The 15,242-nt window shown below is 36.5% G+C and overlaps 1 protein-coding gene across 1 annotated transcript in view; it reads left to right on the top strand.

Moving 5' to 3' along the window:
- LOC139745650 (receptor-type tyrosine-protein phosphatase mu-like) overlaps nt 1–15,242 on the top strand; it is a gene marked incomplete at its 5' end in the record, with an annotated part of 48,110 nt that overhangs the window by 29,786 nt on the left and 3,082 nt on the right. The window contains 7 exons of the mRNA XM_071656047.1: nt 2,916–3,070; nt 4,351–4,486; nt 5,155–5,304; nt 10,823–10,922; nt 12,935–13,014; nt 13,565–13,690; nt 14,070–14,201. Coding sequence (XP_071512148.1) covers nt 2,916–3,070; nt 4,351–4,486; nt 5,155–5,304; nt 10,823–10,922; nt 12,935–13,014; nt 13,565–13,690; nt 14,070–14,201 — 879 coding nt within the window. The remainder of the gene's footprint in view (nt 1–2,915; nt 3,071–4,350; nt 4,487–5,154; nt 5,305–10,822; nt 10,923–12,934; nt 13,015–13,564; nt 13,691–14,069; nt 14,202–15,242) is intronic.

Genomic DNA, 15,242 nt, shown 5'->3' on the forward strand with positions numbered 1-15,242 from the left:
TCGGCTGAGAGAAAACGCTCGAATTTTAGAGTGTGAAGATGATTTCCAAAACATTTTGGTGTAGTGGTTTTTTTTTTTTGGTTTTTTTTTTTTTTTTTTGGGGGGGGGGGGGGGGGGGGGGTTCTCCACAAAGTGCTCACATAGTCATACACTGTGTCACACTGTCTGTTTAAAATGCTGAAACGCTCGGTTTTTACAATGTGAAGAGATATCACGCTGTTCACAATTTGTTTCCAAAGTGTTTCCCATTGTGTTTCACAGTGTGGGACACTGTTCTTTCCAGCAGTTTGCAAGGACATTGTGCTTGGAACCTTGTATGCATAGTGAAAAGATTTCTCTTTTCTTTTTTTTTTTCTGGGGAGAGGGGGACTACATGTTGTACAAATTTGAGTACTTTATCTCACTCATAATTATCAGTGAAAGCTTCCAGCATGCCTTTACATTTAAACTAATAACTACATTCTGTTGTGCTATTCCGTTTGACAATGTTTGATTTTGTTGATTACAGAATAATTGCTTCGATCGTCCGAATCACAGCATAACAAGCATAACGTTGTCATTTTTCAGATGTGATGTGTGGGTCATACCTACTCATCCAGTTGCACATTCTATATTACTGAAAAAAGAAACCAGCTACAATATTTCCTCGCTGCGTTTGCACGGTATATTCACAAGTGTTTACAGGGTGTTTCCCTTTCTTAAAGCAGAAATTTATAGAGAATCTAGAAATATGACAAGTTTGATATCTACGGAAAGCTAAGAAGCTAGTTAACAAAACTGGATATCTTTTAGACGATGTAACTTTACCCCCAAACTGTTTTTTAGATTGAAAAAAAAAAACACCCAATTTCCATGACCACGTAGCTCCGTTCGCTACAAGAAACATCGGATTTGAGCGACGTAATGTGTATTCATGAGCTGATTTGCCGTACGGCTATATATGAGACCCGCTCTGGCAAAACCCGAAACTTCTCGGCAAATGTGATTTCGCGCTACAGCCCGAAAAAGATCAAAAAATGACTTACCTCAGGGACCAGATTGACATTTTGGTATTACGTTGTAGGGAAAATTTTCTAGTTTCTGATTGATATCAACAACATTTCGAAATACTACCTACAAAATGTGGAATTTTGAAGAGAAAAGTGTGGTGTCAATCTCAAAAGTTGGCCAAAATCATACGTCTAATGACCAAATCGCCTTCGCTTACGGCGAAAATGACTGTTCTTTTGGCGATCGTGTCTTAGATATTCTGCGTTGAACCCTGACACATTTGGTACCTACAGAAAGCTCTACCTCTGCTTATTCCAAATATGGTCATGGCATGATGTCATGCTACTCACTTTAATTCATAAACTCGTCTGAAACATGCGTAAGTTTATGCAAATCGTCTCCCAGACGCGTAAACAGCCTTGTTGCTTACCAAGACACGTGATCGAAATACGTGTTCACGATAGGTCAACTGCGCCGAGGACCCCCTTGTTTACAAGCAACCTACGTGTTATACTATGGAGATCGCTGCAGCAGCGGTGCATGCTTGCATGCAACACGTGTATCGTGACTGCTGCTCAGCACGGAAATGTTGCAGTTTCCCGCTTTGTTAGACTGTTTCTTTTTTAGCAAGTTGAGGTAGAAATTAGAAACCAACACACAAGAGAAAAAGAAGGTCACATTTATCTAACAAACCTTCATCATGCCATTTCGAAGAAGAATCAAGCTGAAATCACGGCATCAAGGAATACCTCTTCATTGCCGATTCTGCTGGTACTGTTGTGCGTACACCTGATCACGGTAATTGCGAATCTTGAGCTGATTACGGTAGGTTTTGTGCTTTTCAAACGTCGTATTTCCGTAAATTTATGGGTGTAAAAATGATTTCCAAATCAATTACAGCTCTTTGACTTAGTTATCATCCTTCATGAGTATGTAAGATTACCTCAGCTATACGTAATTCCTCCACAATGATCGATTTGTTGTGTCAATAATAACAGCAAGTTGTGGCTGTACGAAGGAACAGCTAATCACGGCGATCGTGAATCTTAAGCTGACGATAGGTTTTGTGCTTTTAAAACTTAGTTTTTCCGTAAATTTACCGGTGAAAAAAAAATGATTCCAATGAACACAAACAAACAAACAATTTCACGACGTGAATGTATAGTTTTGGCGAAAAATTTATTCTAGATTGGCAACAAATTACACACCAATTTCCTGAAAAGTGCACACAGTTTGCCTATAGATACGTAAATCCCACTGGGTTGTATACACATTTGGTGACGTCGCAGATTTGGCACTTTTCGTAGCCGCATCGACCTTTTTTCCAATGCTCAAATTTGGTAAAAATAAAGATTCTTCGCATTCAAAGCAGAGACAACTTTATTGCATGATTTGTGTCAGAAATTAATCAAAATAACATTAAATGATGGAAAACAGTCAATTCATTTCCTATGAATTTCTTCTTTAAAGCTGCCAGTAATAACATAGTTTTCACTATTGTTATTTGAGTTGCACATGATGTGAAAGTATGTACGATTAAGTTATTGCATTCCTTAATGATAATACGCTGATACCTTTTTGATGGTCTGGTCTATTATAAACAAGTAATTCAGACTGCATTCAAATTTTCAATGTCAAGACCAAACATGCAAATAGCTCTGTAGTTCTATAGTTCTATAGTAAACAGCTTCTTTGCATGATCGGATATTGTTCGCTCACCAAAAATGAAGTGCCACACACACACAGAAAAAAAAATTCGAAAACAAACATTGCATATCAACATACTCAACAAAAAGACATGTTTTCTTTTTTTTTCCAAGAGTCCCGATGGCTGGTTTATCTAACAGCATCGCCATTGCCTATGAATACAACAACATGGCAATACTTTCTCTCATAAAAATTGCTTTCCTTGTTATAACATCCAGCGAGACAGCGAAGAAGCTCGACGGGTGAGTCAATATCACTTCACGATCTGGCCGGAGAAGGGAGAACCCGAATCCTCACAACCACTGATTGACTTCAGGAACGTCGTGAGAAACGAACACCCAGCCGATGCTAGCCCGCTTGTTGTTCACTGCAGGCAACAGCTCAGATATTTAAACATTTGAAACTATTTAATGGTTATCGTAATGATATGACATAGGGTGTATGTGTGTATAGTTGTCTGCATAATTATTCGTAGGCTTGATTATTTAAAGTGTGTGTGTGTTTTTTTTTTCTGATTATGTGAATTGTGGAATGCTCGTACGTCGGTGTGACTTTGGTATATTTGGTTGGGAACTACCAATTAAAGTGAATTTGGATATGACTTCATTGGCATAACAATAGAAACATTGTGATTTCCAGATTTGTGGCTGAAATGTAAGAATTCTCGCTGGGAACATGGTAAAGTCACGTGTACTGAATTATGGTATCACAAACAAATGGCTTGTGATCAATAATTGATTATTAATGTCCAAATTGGGATAAAGTCTGTAAAGCCTTTGAAATGAATATCTTTGCACTTCTTTTGTTATGAGAATGAGATGAAAATGCAGATGAAAATGTACAGATTTCAATATGACAGTGTAATGCATCAAACCCATGCCTTAGTGCCACCGTAGATCAATCAGAGAATAATAGTCAGGCGAAACATGCATATTTATTATGTACTAAGTTCATGAAGATGGCACGAGCCATTTCCAAGATATGGACAAAGAAAGACGTAAAATTTTAGCATTTTAACTCGACCTTTGACCTTTGAACTTTGAGCTCATGCCCCAAAATATAATTCTGTAGAGAATGATTACCTGGTAAGACAAGTATACACTAAGTTTCACGAAAATACCCTGTGGTATTGCAGAGATAAATCATTGGAAAATACTGAAATTTAAGAATTGGACCTTGACCTTTGCCCTTTGAACTTCAGCGTGTGCAACCAAAAGCTGATGGGCACTATATCTTCCACTCATGCATTTATAATATGTCAAGTTTCATTCGAATACCTCGAACGGTTTTTCAGTTATGCTGCAAAACAAATCGATTAGGAACGGACGGACCGACCACGCGAAAACATATGTCTCCGGTGACTTCGTGGCGGATTTGTTAAGTGTAAACACAGTATCAGCCGGTTCTATGTAATTCTGTGCGTGAGCAGAATGTCAACTATAAAAACCACATAATGAGACAAAGAGATGTAGTGAGCAATATCATGGAGGGCGCCTTATAAGCGGTTTTGGCACAGTTATTTCATACCATGTGTGCCAATATTCCATTATACAAGTTATTTCAGTTGAATTCAGTGAAACAGGCTTTCTGTCCTGCTAATTGTTTCTGGCAGATGAAATTGTAGTCTATAACCCCCCTTTTTTTCCCTTGCAGTGGTGGAGCCGGTCGCACAGGTACATTCCTTACCATTGACTCAATGATGTCCATGATCGAACACGAGAAAAAGGTTGACATATTCAACTTTGTGAACAACATGAGGAAGCGGCGTTCATTCATGGTTCAGGTCCAGGTAATTATCACGGAATGCAGACCGCGATGCAGAAATTGCGACCATTATTACCTCATTGTTGTTGTTTTTTAATCCTCGCATGGGAGTACATATGTATGTTTGAGTCTTCTCTGCACTTACAAGCATCTTGTTGAATTAAAATGAGAGCATGTATAAAGTAATCTTTAAATAGAGCGAGGGGGGGGGGAGGGGGCTGGGGCATAGTGGATAAATTTCCAACTCCCAACTCCATTATACTCCCGACTCCCAATCGGAGTTCGATTCCCACCCACTGCTTTAATACGTCCTTGGATGTTTTTACCTGCCATGCCCCTATCGACCAAGGTGTGTAAATGGATACTTGGCAACGCTCGATCTAGGGTATTTACAATGGCAGAGCCCTCTGGTTGAGCAGTGGCAACACTGAAGAGGATGACCTGGACAAATAAGACCTTATTATTAGACATTATTAGAGGTGCATCTGTGCACTAAATTTCTATCTTTGTCACAGTTCTATCGGTTTTGATGATGCCATCATGAATCTTACATCGAGCATAATAACACTGTTTCAGTGCAATGTAGACTCTAATCGATGAGGTTTCAAGACTCCAAGGACCACAAGTAAAAATCAGACTTTTCGCTTGTTCATTTTTTTTTATTCCTTACGTATCACTTTGTTTATTCGACAGTCTCAATACGAGTTTATCTACGAGACTCTGCTGCAATGGTCAGTTTGTCCAGTTGTGACGTGTCATGTACCCGATATCGCGATGGTCAGGTCGAAATGGCGGGCAATCGATCCTACCACTGGCAAAACGGAGATGGCGAAGCAGTTTGAGGTTAGTGAGAGAGACGCATAATTCGTCCATTACAATGTGGCCATTCCGCTGTATTTAAAAAGAACTACACTGCGTTCATGCCGCTATAAGAACAAATCATCGAGCCCATTTGGAATTTGAAGTAAGCGTTTTTAAATCAGTTTGAACTTGGAACTCATTGATTGAAGGGCCGATATCAGCATCCATTATACTGTAACAAGGTATAAGGTAGGATAACTATATAGGGCCTACGGCTAACAATTTCGTTGTCCAAGACTCTGCAACTTATACACTGGAACTTACTCTCTGCGAAGGTTTCATTTTGTTTTTTAATCTGGAATGCATGTATTGTTATGGAAATTAAAGTACATTTCCAATATTTTGTCGTTGTCTTCAATACCATTCCATACAATTTGATCAACCTTTGTTACGCCACGAAAGAAATCAGAGCACTCGCAATCGAGCACATGTATCCCCCGAACCCGTCTCCCATATTCCATCTGGATTCCTCTTCGGCCAGAATTTTGTATGATATGGCAACTGTTGCAGGATACAATAAAATCCAAATAGGTGTAGGTGTATAGATTTTACTATGATACATCTAAATACCAAATTTGAAAAAAAAAAAAATCGGTCAAGAAACAAGGCAGCGTCGCACACACAAGCACACCCTGTAAAATTTACCTTTTCATGTATAAAGACGGAACAAGCTAGGGTGCCACCACCGAAAACAATATTTCATTTCACTCATGCATGTTTTTTTTTTTTTTTTTTTCATTTCCAATCAAACACAGGTAATACACTTTGACATGATTACATATATTGGAACATAATAATACATATTGGTTCTTAAAAGAACTTCATGGAAATGGAAATTGAGGGGCTGCTAAAAAGCGAACTTGTAGATTGCAGTCCCCTCACTTACGTTACATTACTACAATACATTAATTATATATGACTTTATAACACAATACAACGATACATGTACCGTACAAGCTAATCATTGAAAGTACAGTGCACTCCCGTTACAACGAACACGGTTATAACGAAATTTCGTTATAACGAAGTAAAACTTCTGGTCCCAAAATGATCGCCATTAATGTCTATGGTACAAAATTCGTTTATAACAAACACAGTTATAGCGAAATTTTCGTTACAACGAAGTCTTTTCCGAGCCCCACGGACAAAGAAAAACAAAAGAAATGTGCTCCGTTATAACGAAATGCGGATCGCTGTCGAAAATTCGTAGCGGAACAAGCATAGGCGAACGCTTTATATCACAGTGTGTTCGCTCCAGTTTCCGTCAATTTTATGTTCTCTTTAATGTTATATCCAAACGAAATTAAAAAGGTACTGTGTACCATTCCGTTTCAAATATCTGCACAGTGTAAGATGAGTATTCAACAAACAGAGTTAACTTATTATGATATATGCGTGGTTTCCTTGTTTTTGTTATATATATATTGTATTTGTTCGGTTATAACGAAATTTCGTTATAACAAAAGAAAACTGCCGGTCCCGAGCATTTCGTTATAACGGGAGTACACTGTATACAGTTTTCATTCAATCGAATCGGATGGTTACATGAAGTATACGCTTTCACATGTATACACATAGACATAGATATAGATATAGACATAGACATACACATACACATACACATGCACATACACATACACATGCACATACACATACACACAAGAACACACACGTACCCACATGCACATACGCACACACACGCACGTACACACACATGTATGCATCCACATACATTGTGCACACACAGAAGAGAGTAGGGAAAGAGAGGGCGGGAGGGGGAGAGGGGGAGTAGAGAGAGCGAAGGGCAGGTCAACATTCTCGATGCAGGGCGAAGAAAAAAAGAACAACATTTCCAAACAGTCAAACTAATCATGGGGTACATATGAGCTAATCAAATATTTCTTTACATTACTAGAGAATGATTTCAAACTAATGGAATTTTTTATATTTTTCTCAAGGGAATTCCAAAATTTTGGGCCACTGTAGATAAACGTGGATTTTGTATAGAGTTCGGGTAAGGGGCAAATGATATTCGTCTGTTTGACGAGTGGGGTATTTATGAATATTTTTGTTCTTATTAAACATATTTTCAAAAACTAAAGGAAGTGAATTATTATAGAAACTGTACATAAATTGACCAAGGTAATAATAATACAAATCCATTACTTTCAAAACCTTATTCTCCACAAATAATCCGTCAGTATGGCAATATTTGGAGGTATTACATATTACTCGAAGTGCTTTTTTTTTGTAACAAAAATAATCTATCCAAATAAGTTTAAAGGGACTGTACAGTACTGGTTGAGGTAGGGATTCATGCTTTGAACATTCCTAAGTGAGGTAATGAAAAGCCTCTTATGAAATATAAAAGAGCATGGAATTTTAAGAAGGATTCAACGTTTATTTGATGAAAATTGGTTTTCAAATGGCTGAGATATCCAAAAAAGTGCTAATAATAAAAGGCGACATGCCACAACTTTATTAGGATCTCTTTGTTTCACCTTGTCTTTGGATATCTCAGCCATTTCAAAACCGATTTTCATCTAATAAACTTTTGATACCCCTTAGAACTGCATGCTCTCTGACATCTTATAGAATGGTTTCTGAATATCTCGCCAAACGTTAAAAGCTAAATCTTCACCTCGACCAGAACTGTACACACCCTTTAATGTGTATTACCCCATACTATAATTCCATACGTTAAATAAGGTAAAATTAACGTTGAATATAACATTAGCAACTTTTTAACAGAAAAACAAAACTTTACTTTATTAATTACACCTGTGTTACTGGAAATAGTGCGGCATATACAATCTATATGCTGTTTCCATGAAAGCTTACTGTCTACAGTTACACCAAGAAATCTAACAGAATAGACCTGTTTTATCACTTCATTTTCAAAAATTATATCATGTGGCAATTTATCAAGGGTATTACTAAACAACACCACATTTGTTTTCTGCAAATTAAGCGATAATCTATTTGCTCTTAGCCATTGCATTATCTTGTTCAATTCTATATTCATGACATCAACTAATGTATGAGGATTTGAATGAGAAAAGAAAAGATTAGAATCATCTGCAAATAATATAAAAGAAAGAACATTTGAAGATTTTGGAAAATCATTGATGTAGATAATAAAAAGTAACGGCCCTAGTATACTTCCTTGTGGAACTCCACAATCAATTGAGCGCAAAGAAGATTTTTCATTGTTTATACAAACAAATTGTTTTCTGTCTTTCAAATAGCTTCTGAACCACTCCAAGGCCTTCCCACGTATACCATAATGATTAAGTTTATAAAGAAGAATGTCGTGGTTAATCGTGTCGAAGGCCTTGGAGAGGTCCAGGAAGATTCCTGCAGTATGTTGAAACTTATCAATTGCTCGAGATACTTTTTCAGTGAAAGATAATATTGCATGTGCTGTGCTATGTTTCTTACGAAATCCAAATTGATATTTCGACAAAATGTCATTTCTATTTAAAAAATCTATAACTCGAGAATATATTATCTTTTCTAATATTTTAGATATATTAGGCAAAAGTGAAATAGGTCTGTAATTATTCAATTCTTCCCTATTACCCTTTTTAAAAATTGGAACTATTTTTGATATTTTCATAACATCTGGTACCTGCCCTTGTGATATTGATAAATTAAAAATATGAAACAAAGGATCAACAATATAAGGTATTATATTCTTTAACAGTATATTATCAATATCATCATAACCAGAACTTCTTTCAGAAGGTGAATTATGAATAATATCTAAAATCTCATATACTGTTACAGGGGAAAAAAAGATTGAATTTTGATTACCTAAATCCAGATAATCATAAAATTCTATAGTAGACAACGGAATATTTGCACAAAGATTCCGGCCAACAGTTGAAAAATGTGAATTAAATATTTCTGCTATCATACGTAAATCTTTTATTTCAAATCCATCATTCTTAATTTTAGAAATAACATTGCTTTCCTTATGCTTATTCAATGTTTTATTTATCAATTTCCAAGTATTACGCATATCATTTTTAAAACAAATCTAATTTTCTCATATAATAATTCCTTTTTTCTTTACGCAATACCATAGTGAGAGTATTTTTATATGCAGTATACTTATCACGGGATTGCTGTGTTTTTTTTTTAGCCTTACTTACATAATACAAATTATTTTTACGATTAATTGAACGTAATAATGACTTTGACACCCATGGCAATCTTGGATCACGTTTATTGGCATATGGGCATCTTCATTTTACTATAATGCACCTTTTCGCCAAATTTGAAGAAAATCTTATAAGAAATGTGGCTGATAGAGCACACACAAGAAATGTGCATTGGCATCCAAAGTCGGAACACTGAGGGCGCCGTCACCACAAACTGTTGTGTCCTTCATGTAGAATGATCACCCATACTCCTCCCTAGCAAGTCAGAATAAAATCTTTTGCAAATTTTGACATGATCAAGGTGAACTTTGACCCTGTAAAAGGTGGAACAGTGAGGGCAGTATCATCAATAGGTATAGATGTATAGATTTGACTATGATATATTTACATACCAAATTTGAAAAAAAAAAAAAAAAATTGGTCAAGAAACAAGGCCAGCGTCACACACACAAGCAGACCCTTTACAATTTACCTTTTCATGTATAAAGACGGAACAAGCGAGGGCGCTATCACCAAAAACAATAGTCTTTAATACCATAATACACCTTCATGCTAAATTTGAAGATGATCGAAGAACTGCAGCCAGTAGAGCGCTCACAAGCAGACCCTATTGAATTTACCTTTTCATGTATAAAGACGGAAGAAGCGAGGGCGCCATCACCAAAAACAATAAGCGTCTTCGTCTTATATTACACCTTCATGCCAAATTTGAAGATGATCGAAGAAGAACTGCAGCCAGTAGAGCGCTCACAAGCAGACCCTATTGAATTTATCTTATCATGTATAAAGACGGAACAAGCGAGGGCGCCATCACCAAAAGCAATAAGCGTCTTCGTCTTTAAATATCATAATACACCTTCATGCCAAATTTGAAGAATTATGATCGAAGAAGAACTGCAGCCAGTAGAGCGTTCACAAGCAGACCCTATTGAATTTACCTTTTCATGTATAAAGACGAAACAAGCGAGGGCGCCATCCCCAAAAACAATAGGCGTCTTTGTCTAACCATAATACACCTTCATGCCAAATTTGAAGATGATCGGAGAAGAAACGCAGCTGGTAGAGCGCTCACAAAGAAATCTCTGCGGCTGCGGCGGCGGCGGACGCGGCGCGACGAGGCCAAATCGATAGTATCCTCCGAACTCTGTTCGGGGGATACAATTAGGCCCTGTAACAATGCATAAGTGTCTCTGGGGTTTTGTGAGATTCTTTAGAAAACCATGGGTGTGTTACATTATCGGGTACCACACATATTACAACTATAATTATGATGTATGCACTGCCAAGTATCCATCGACTTGTAAGTTGTTAACGGCTGTCATCTTTGGAAACAGCTGCTGGACTACATCACACCAGGTGGAGCTAATCTGACGACTCATTCTGCACTGAGACCAGAGAACGTGAAAAAGAACCGTTTTCCAGACAGGGTGCCAGGTTTGTGTACTTGTATTGTACTCGGCAATACACTGTTAGTTGTTTCACGTCTGCATTTTAACTATTATACAGGCTTATCAATATTATGTATATATATATTTTTTTTTATAGTGTTGATATTCTCTATTGGAGATGAAGGCGAAAGTTACCACTATTGCTTTTGATAGAGTCATGATAAACAGACGATAAATTGAGACTGCGGGAAAATTCAAATAAAAATCACAAATAAAGTTGCAGGGTTTAATGTTTCACAAAGAGGTAGGATCAATTGCTAAACATTCGAACAGGCTATTTAAAGGTGAAGACGCCAGAGTCAAAGAAGACTGCAAACATTCTCTAGGTGTACCTTTTTGACAAACAATCAAAATCTGACCGTGCACCACAAAACCAGCAAAAAGTCGCACCCCCTGATTTACGTGAGGACTCAAAAAAAGGTAGAATGGGTCAACCGAGTCAGTCTTGAGTTTTTCATATTTTCTGAAAGAGCTATCTTTCTTCAACAATATTTTTAAGTCTAGGAGCATAACATGAATGGGAAAGTGTGTTTTCAGTGGTTTTTTTTTTTTTTGCATCCCTTTTTTTTTGGGGGGGGGGAGTAGAATAATCAGTTTTGTCTTTAGGGGCTCCTTTACATATCTTGTAATCCTTTGCACACTCTTTGCTTTCAAGTCTAATAACTTTTGAAATGATATTGCTCACTCCTTTGAAAGTTGGCATTAACCATGAATAGAATGTGTTAATAGAACGTGCTCAATTTCAGCTTGATTTGATAATCCCTTCATTGTTGTTGCTCCGATGGTTTACATCCTGTGTTTTGTCCCATTCATCGCACAGCTAAGCACAGCTTGGTAAAGATTAAGCACTTGAATAGACCCTGTAATTCAAAGCCTTTTTTTTCAAAATTTCACACTTTTCTAGAGTGTGTGCTTTCTTTCCAGTATATAGGTAGGTTAAGGGAGTCCATTTGAATTGAGTTATACACCATTTTATAGTTTAGAGTCTACTCCTTCAGAATCTGCCCTTAACTAAAAATCTATGTCTGGCGACTTTCTGTTGGTTTTGTGATGCAAGGTCACAAATGAAACATAATTTCTTTGCATAATACATCCTGTGCTTCATCTTATTTGCGTTGAAATGCATAGAAATAGTGATTTAATCGGGAGATTGTTAACATGTTTATCAACTTATCAAGAGAGTTTTTTTTTCTTCATTGCGGAAAAAAAAAATCACGGTTGTGTTGTTTATGAGTTGAGTTGTTGACACCATCAACATCGTAGTCATCATTTATATATATATGTATATGTATATATATATATATATATATATATATATATATATATATATATATATATTCTTTTTTTAACCAATGTTATCCTTCGGTGGAAACACATGACATTGCAGTACTTCTGTATTTAAGTCCAGATTAAGTCCAGAAGTCTAAATTCTGTCAAATTTCTTCTACTCTTACCGTCTAATTTTATTCTACTTATCAAAATTGTGTGGAACTGCACTTTAAAAGGTCAGAAAGTCTTGGACAGTGTTGAACAAAGGGTTAAAAAATATTTGGACCTTGTCTGTACATTTGGCGGATAAAACGCTACGATTTTTTTTCCAAATCGTATCCCTTTTCATAATTGCATGGTACTTTGAAGTATTAATCCTTAGATTATTAACCCTAGTTGCTAACGTTATTTGTCACATCAGTTCTAAAGTCGGTGCTAGGAAAGACAGGAAATATTGATAATGAAAGGAACACCATTGGGAACAACGCTGATACCATCAATGTTAATATAAGGATGGAAAACCAAACACTAGCATCAGCTTCTGTATTGACATCCATAAAGTTTGGCAATGTTGTCAGAGGAAAAGCAATGCTTTAAGGTTTAAAGTCATCTACACCATTATATCCTTGTCGTCTAACCAATATACTGTAATGTATCTTCCACTTGATATTTTTTTTTAAAATGTCGTGACCAAGGCATTCGTCTCTTTTTTCTCTTTCACTCACCCAGCTGACAGGTCACGACCTCGCCTCACAATGGAAGGCGACTACGCAGGCGCAAATGACTACATCAATGCATCGGTCTTCAATGTACGTTCTTTAGAATAAACCCTGAAATTGTTGGAGCCCACTGAAAGACGGAAATTTACATGTTTTCATACTAATAGAAAAGACCCTCCGTACCCCTAATTTACGATGATTACAATTTACGTATATCTATTGGGTTTTTCCCTGAAGGACATGTCATCCGACTGAAAACAAAACTGTATGAACAATGAAGAAAATAAACACTAATAGATATAGTTTACACCCTGGTAAAATTGAATCACCAAAAATGTACTTATTTTTGTTTTGTTTTTGCATGTTAATGTACAAAGCCTTTGAATTTATGGAATAGTCGTCCACATGAATACTGTATTCTGAAAAAGTAGGGGGGGGGGAGATCACAATCGTAATAATGTTACTCTTAAATCTTTACTATGTGTAACTTTTAAAATTGAATGATACTCAAAATATCATTTTTGTGTGAAGATCAATTCCGTAACGCTTTCTCTTCACTTCACTTTTAGTTTGTCTTATGCTTACAAACCTCCTTTCATCAATACAGCTCTTTTATTGAAAATAACGTTTCATTCGATAGTCTGAAGGTAAGAAGAACGCCTACATCAGTACGCAGTGGCCTCTGTCGTCAACTGTTACTGACATTTTACGTCTCGTGTGGGACTACGGATGTCAAGCTGTTGTGTACTTGGACGAAATGGACAAGGTATTGAAAATTGGAAAAGTATTTGTCTTTTTAATCATTTTAGAATAGCTTCTAACATTAAAATGAGAATAGCTTCTAACATTAAAATCTTCGATATCCATCAGATAAAGTTTCAAAGAATCAGTTCCATTGCTTCTTGTTCAAGCATCCAAGGTAGGGCGACTAAGTCTGTTACCAAAACATGTCTCAAAGGTTTTAAACAGGCAACGACAATAACTCTTTCTGTAAATACTTAATTCTCTCTGTGGGAGAACAAAACACTACTCATATTGTTTATGATAATTGTATCCTTACTGCCCTTTTTGTTCGAAAACATCACCGCTTTCTCTTTCCAATCTCCCTTACCGATAAGCTATACTCTCACCTCTATTGTTTTAAGACGTGTGTACAGTTCTGGCCAACGCAAGGGAAGAAAAAGTGCGGATCGTTCACGGTTGAATTATTTGAAGAATACCAAGATGTGGACTTCGTCACCAAAAGGGTTCTTAACATTACGTCCACGAGGGAGAAGGTAACTACCGTCTCCCAGGAAGACGGGGATGCTGTATTCATGTTTTATGTACAGTTCGTAGCAAAACAAGTTAACCCAATTTTTATTAAGTTGAGACATTTTTCGATTGAAGGGCTCAAAATGAAGAAACTAATTAAAAAATAATGATGGATGTGTTCAGCCTTAGATAAAAGAATATTGAAAGTGATGCATTACTGAAATCATTTGATATTGTTCTATCTGATGATGGATCTACTTATACATGTTTGAGAATGGCGCTCACCAACCTTGCAAATGTTAACGTTAACTGGTCTAGAGTTAACATTCTGTCCATGCAACGTTAACAGACACAATGTTTCTTCTCTTACATAATCGACCACTTGGAAATCCTTAGGTCGCTTTCGGGGACAAAAAAAAGTCATTAAGAATACGTACGGTCGTGCAGTTCGAAGTTAGTTAGTATTAGTAAGAATTCATTCATATCCTACCCGTCATGCAACAGATTATCATTTGGAAAATCCTAAACTTATTACAGCTCAAAATTCCATAAGCCATCATGGTCCAGATGCATGGAACTCATTGAATGATGACCTTAAACGCAGTTCTTCTTTACAATGTTTTAAATCATCCTATAAAAGCGTTCTTCTCGCAATGTGCCACTCGAATTAGAATAACGCTTTTGTCACCTCTCAACTCCTGAACACTGTATCTCATCGCTTTTCTTCTTTTCTCTTTTCTTCTCTCTTCTCTCTACTCTTCCTATTCGGGTCCCTTATTCTCGTTTGTTTTTGTTTTTTTTCGTCTTTATAAAATCCACCTTGTGTTGTTCTTTTTGGTCAAATGACATTTAATATACTTTAAGCATTTATATTATTTGTTCTACGTGTGTATGTTCCGTTCCTTTAGCTTAAAAAAAAAAACGTTACAAGGCCGTTATCCAAGTCAAGTGATTTGTTTACTGATAATGGTCTCCTCCACAAGTACATTTTAAAGATGTGTAATGGAATTCATGTATTATTTTACATGGTAATATACTTGTTATGTAAAATCGTGTTTGTATTT

The sequence above is a fragment of the Diadema antillarum genome, unplaced genomic scaffold (genome assembly GCF_040938485.1).
Source record: "Diadema antillarum isolate AM-2024a unplaced genomic scaffold, OU_Dant_1.0 seq00001282_RagTag, whole genome shotgun sequence".
Taxonomy (NCBI): domain Eukaryota; kingdom Metazoa; phylum Echinodermata; class Echinoidea; order Diadematoida; family Diadematidae; genus Diadema; species Diadema antillarum.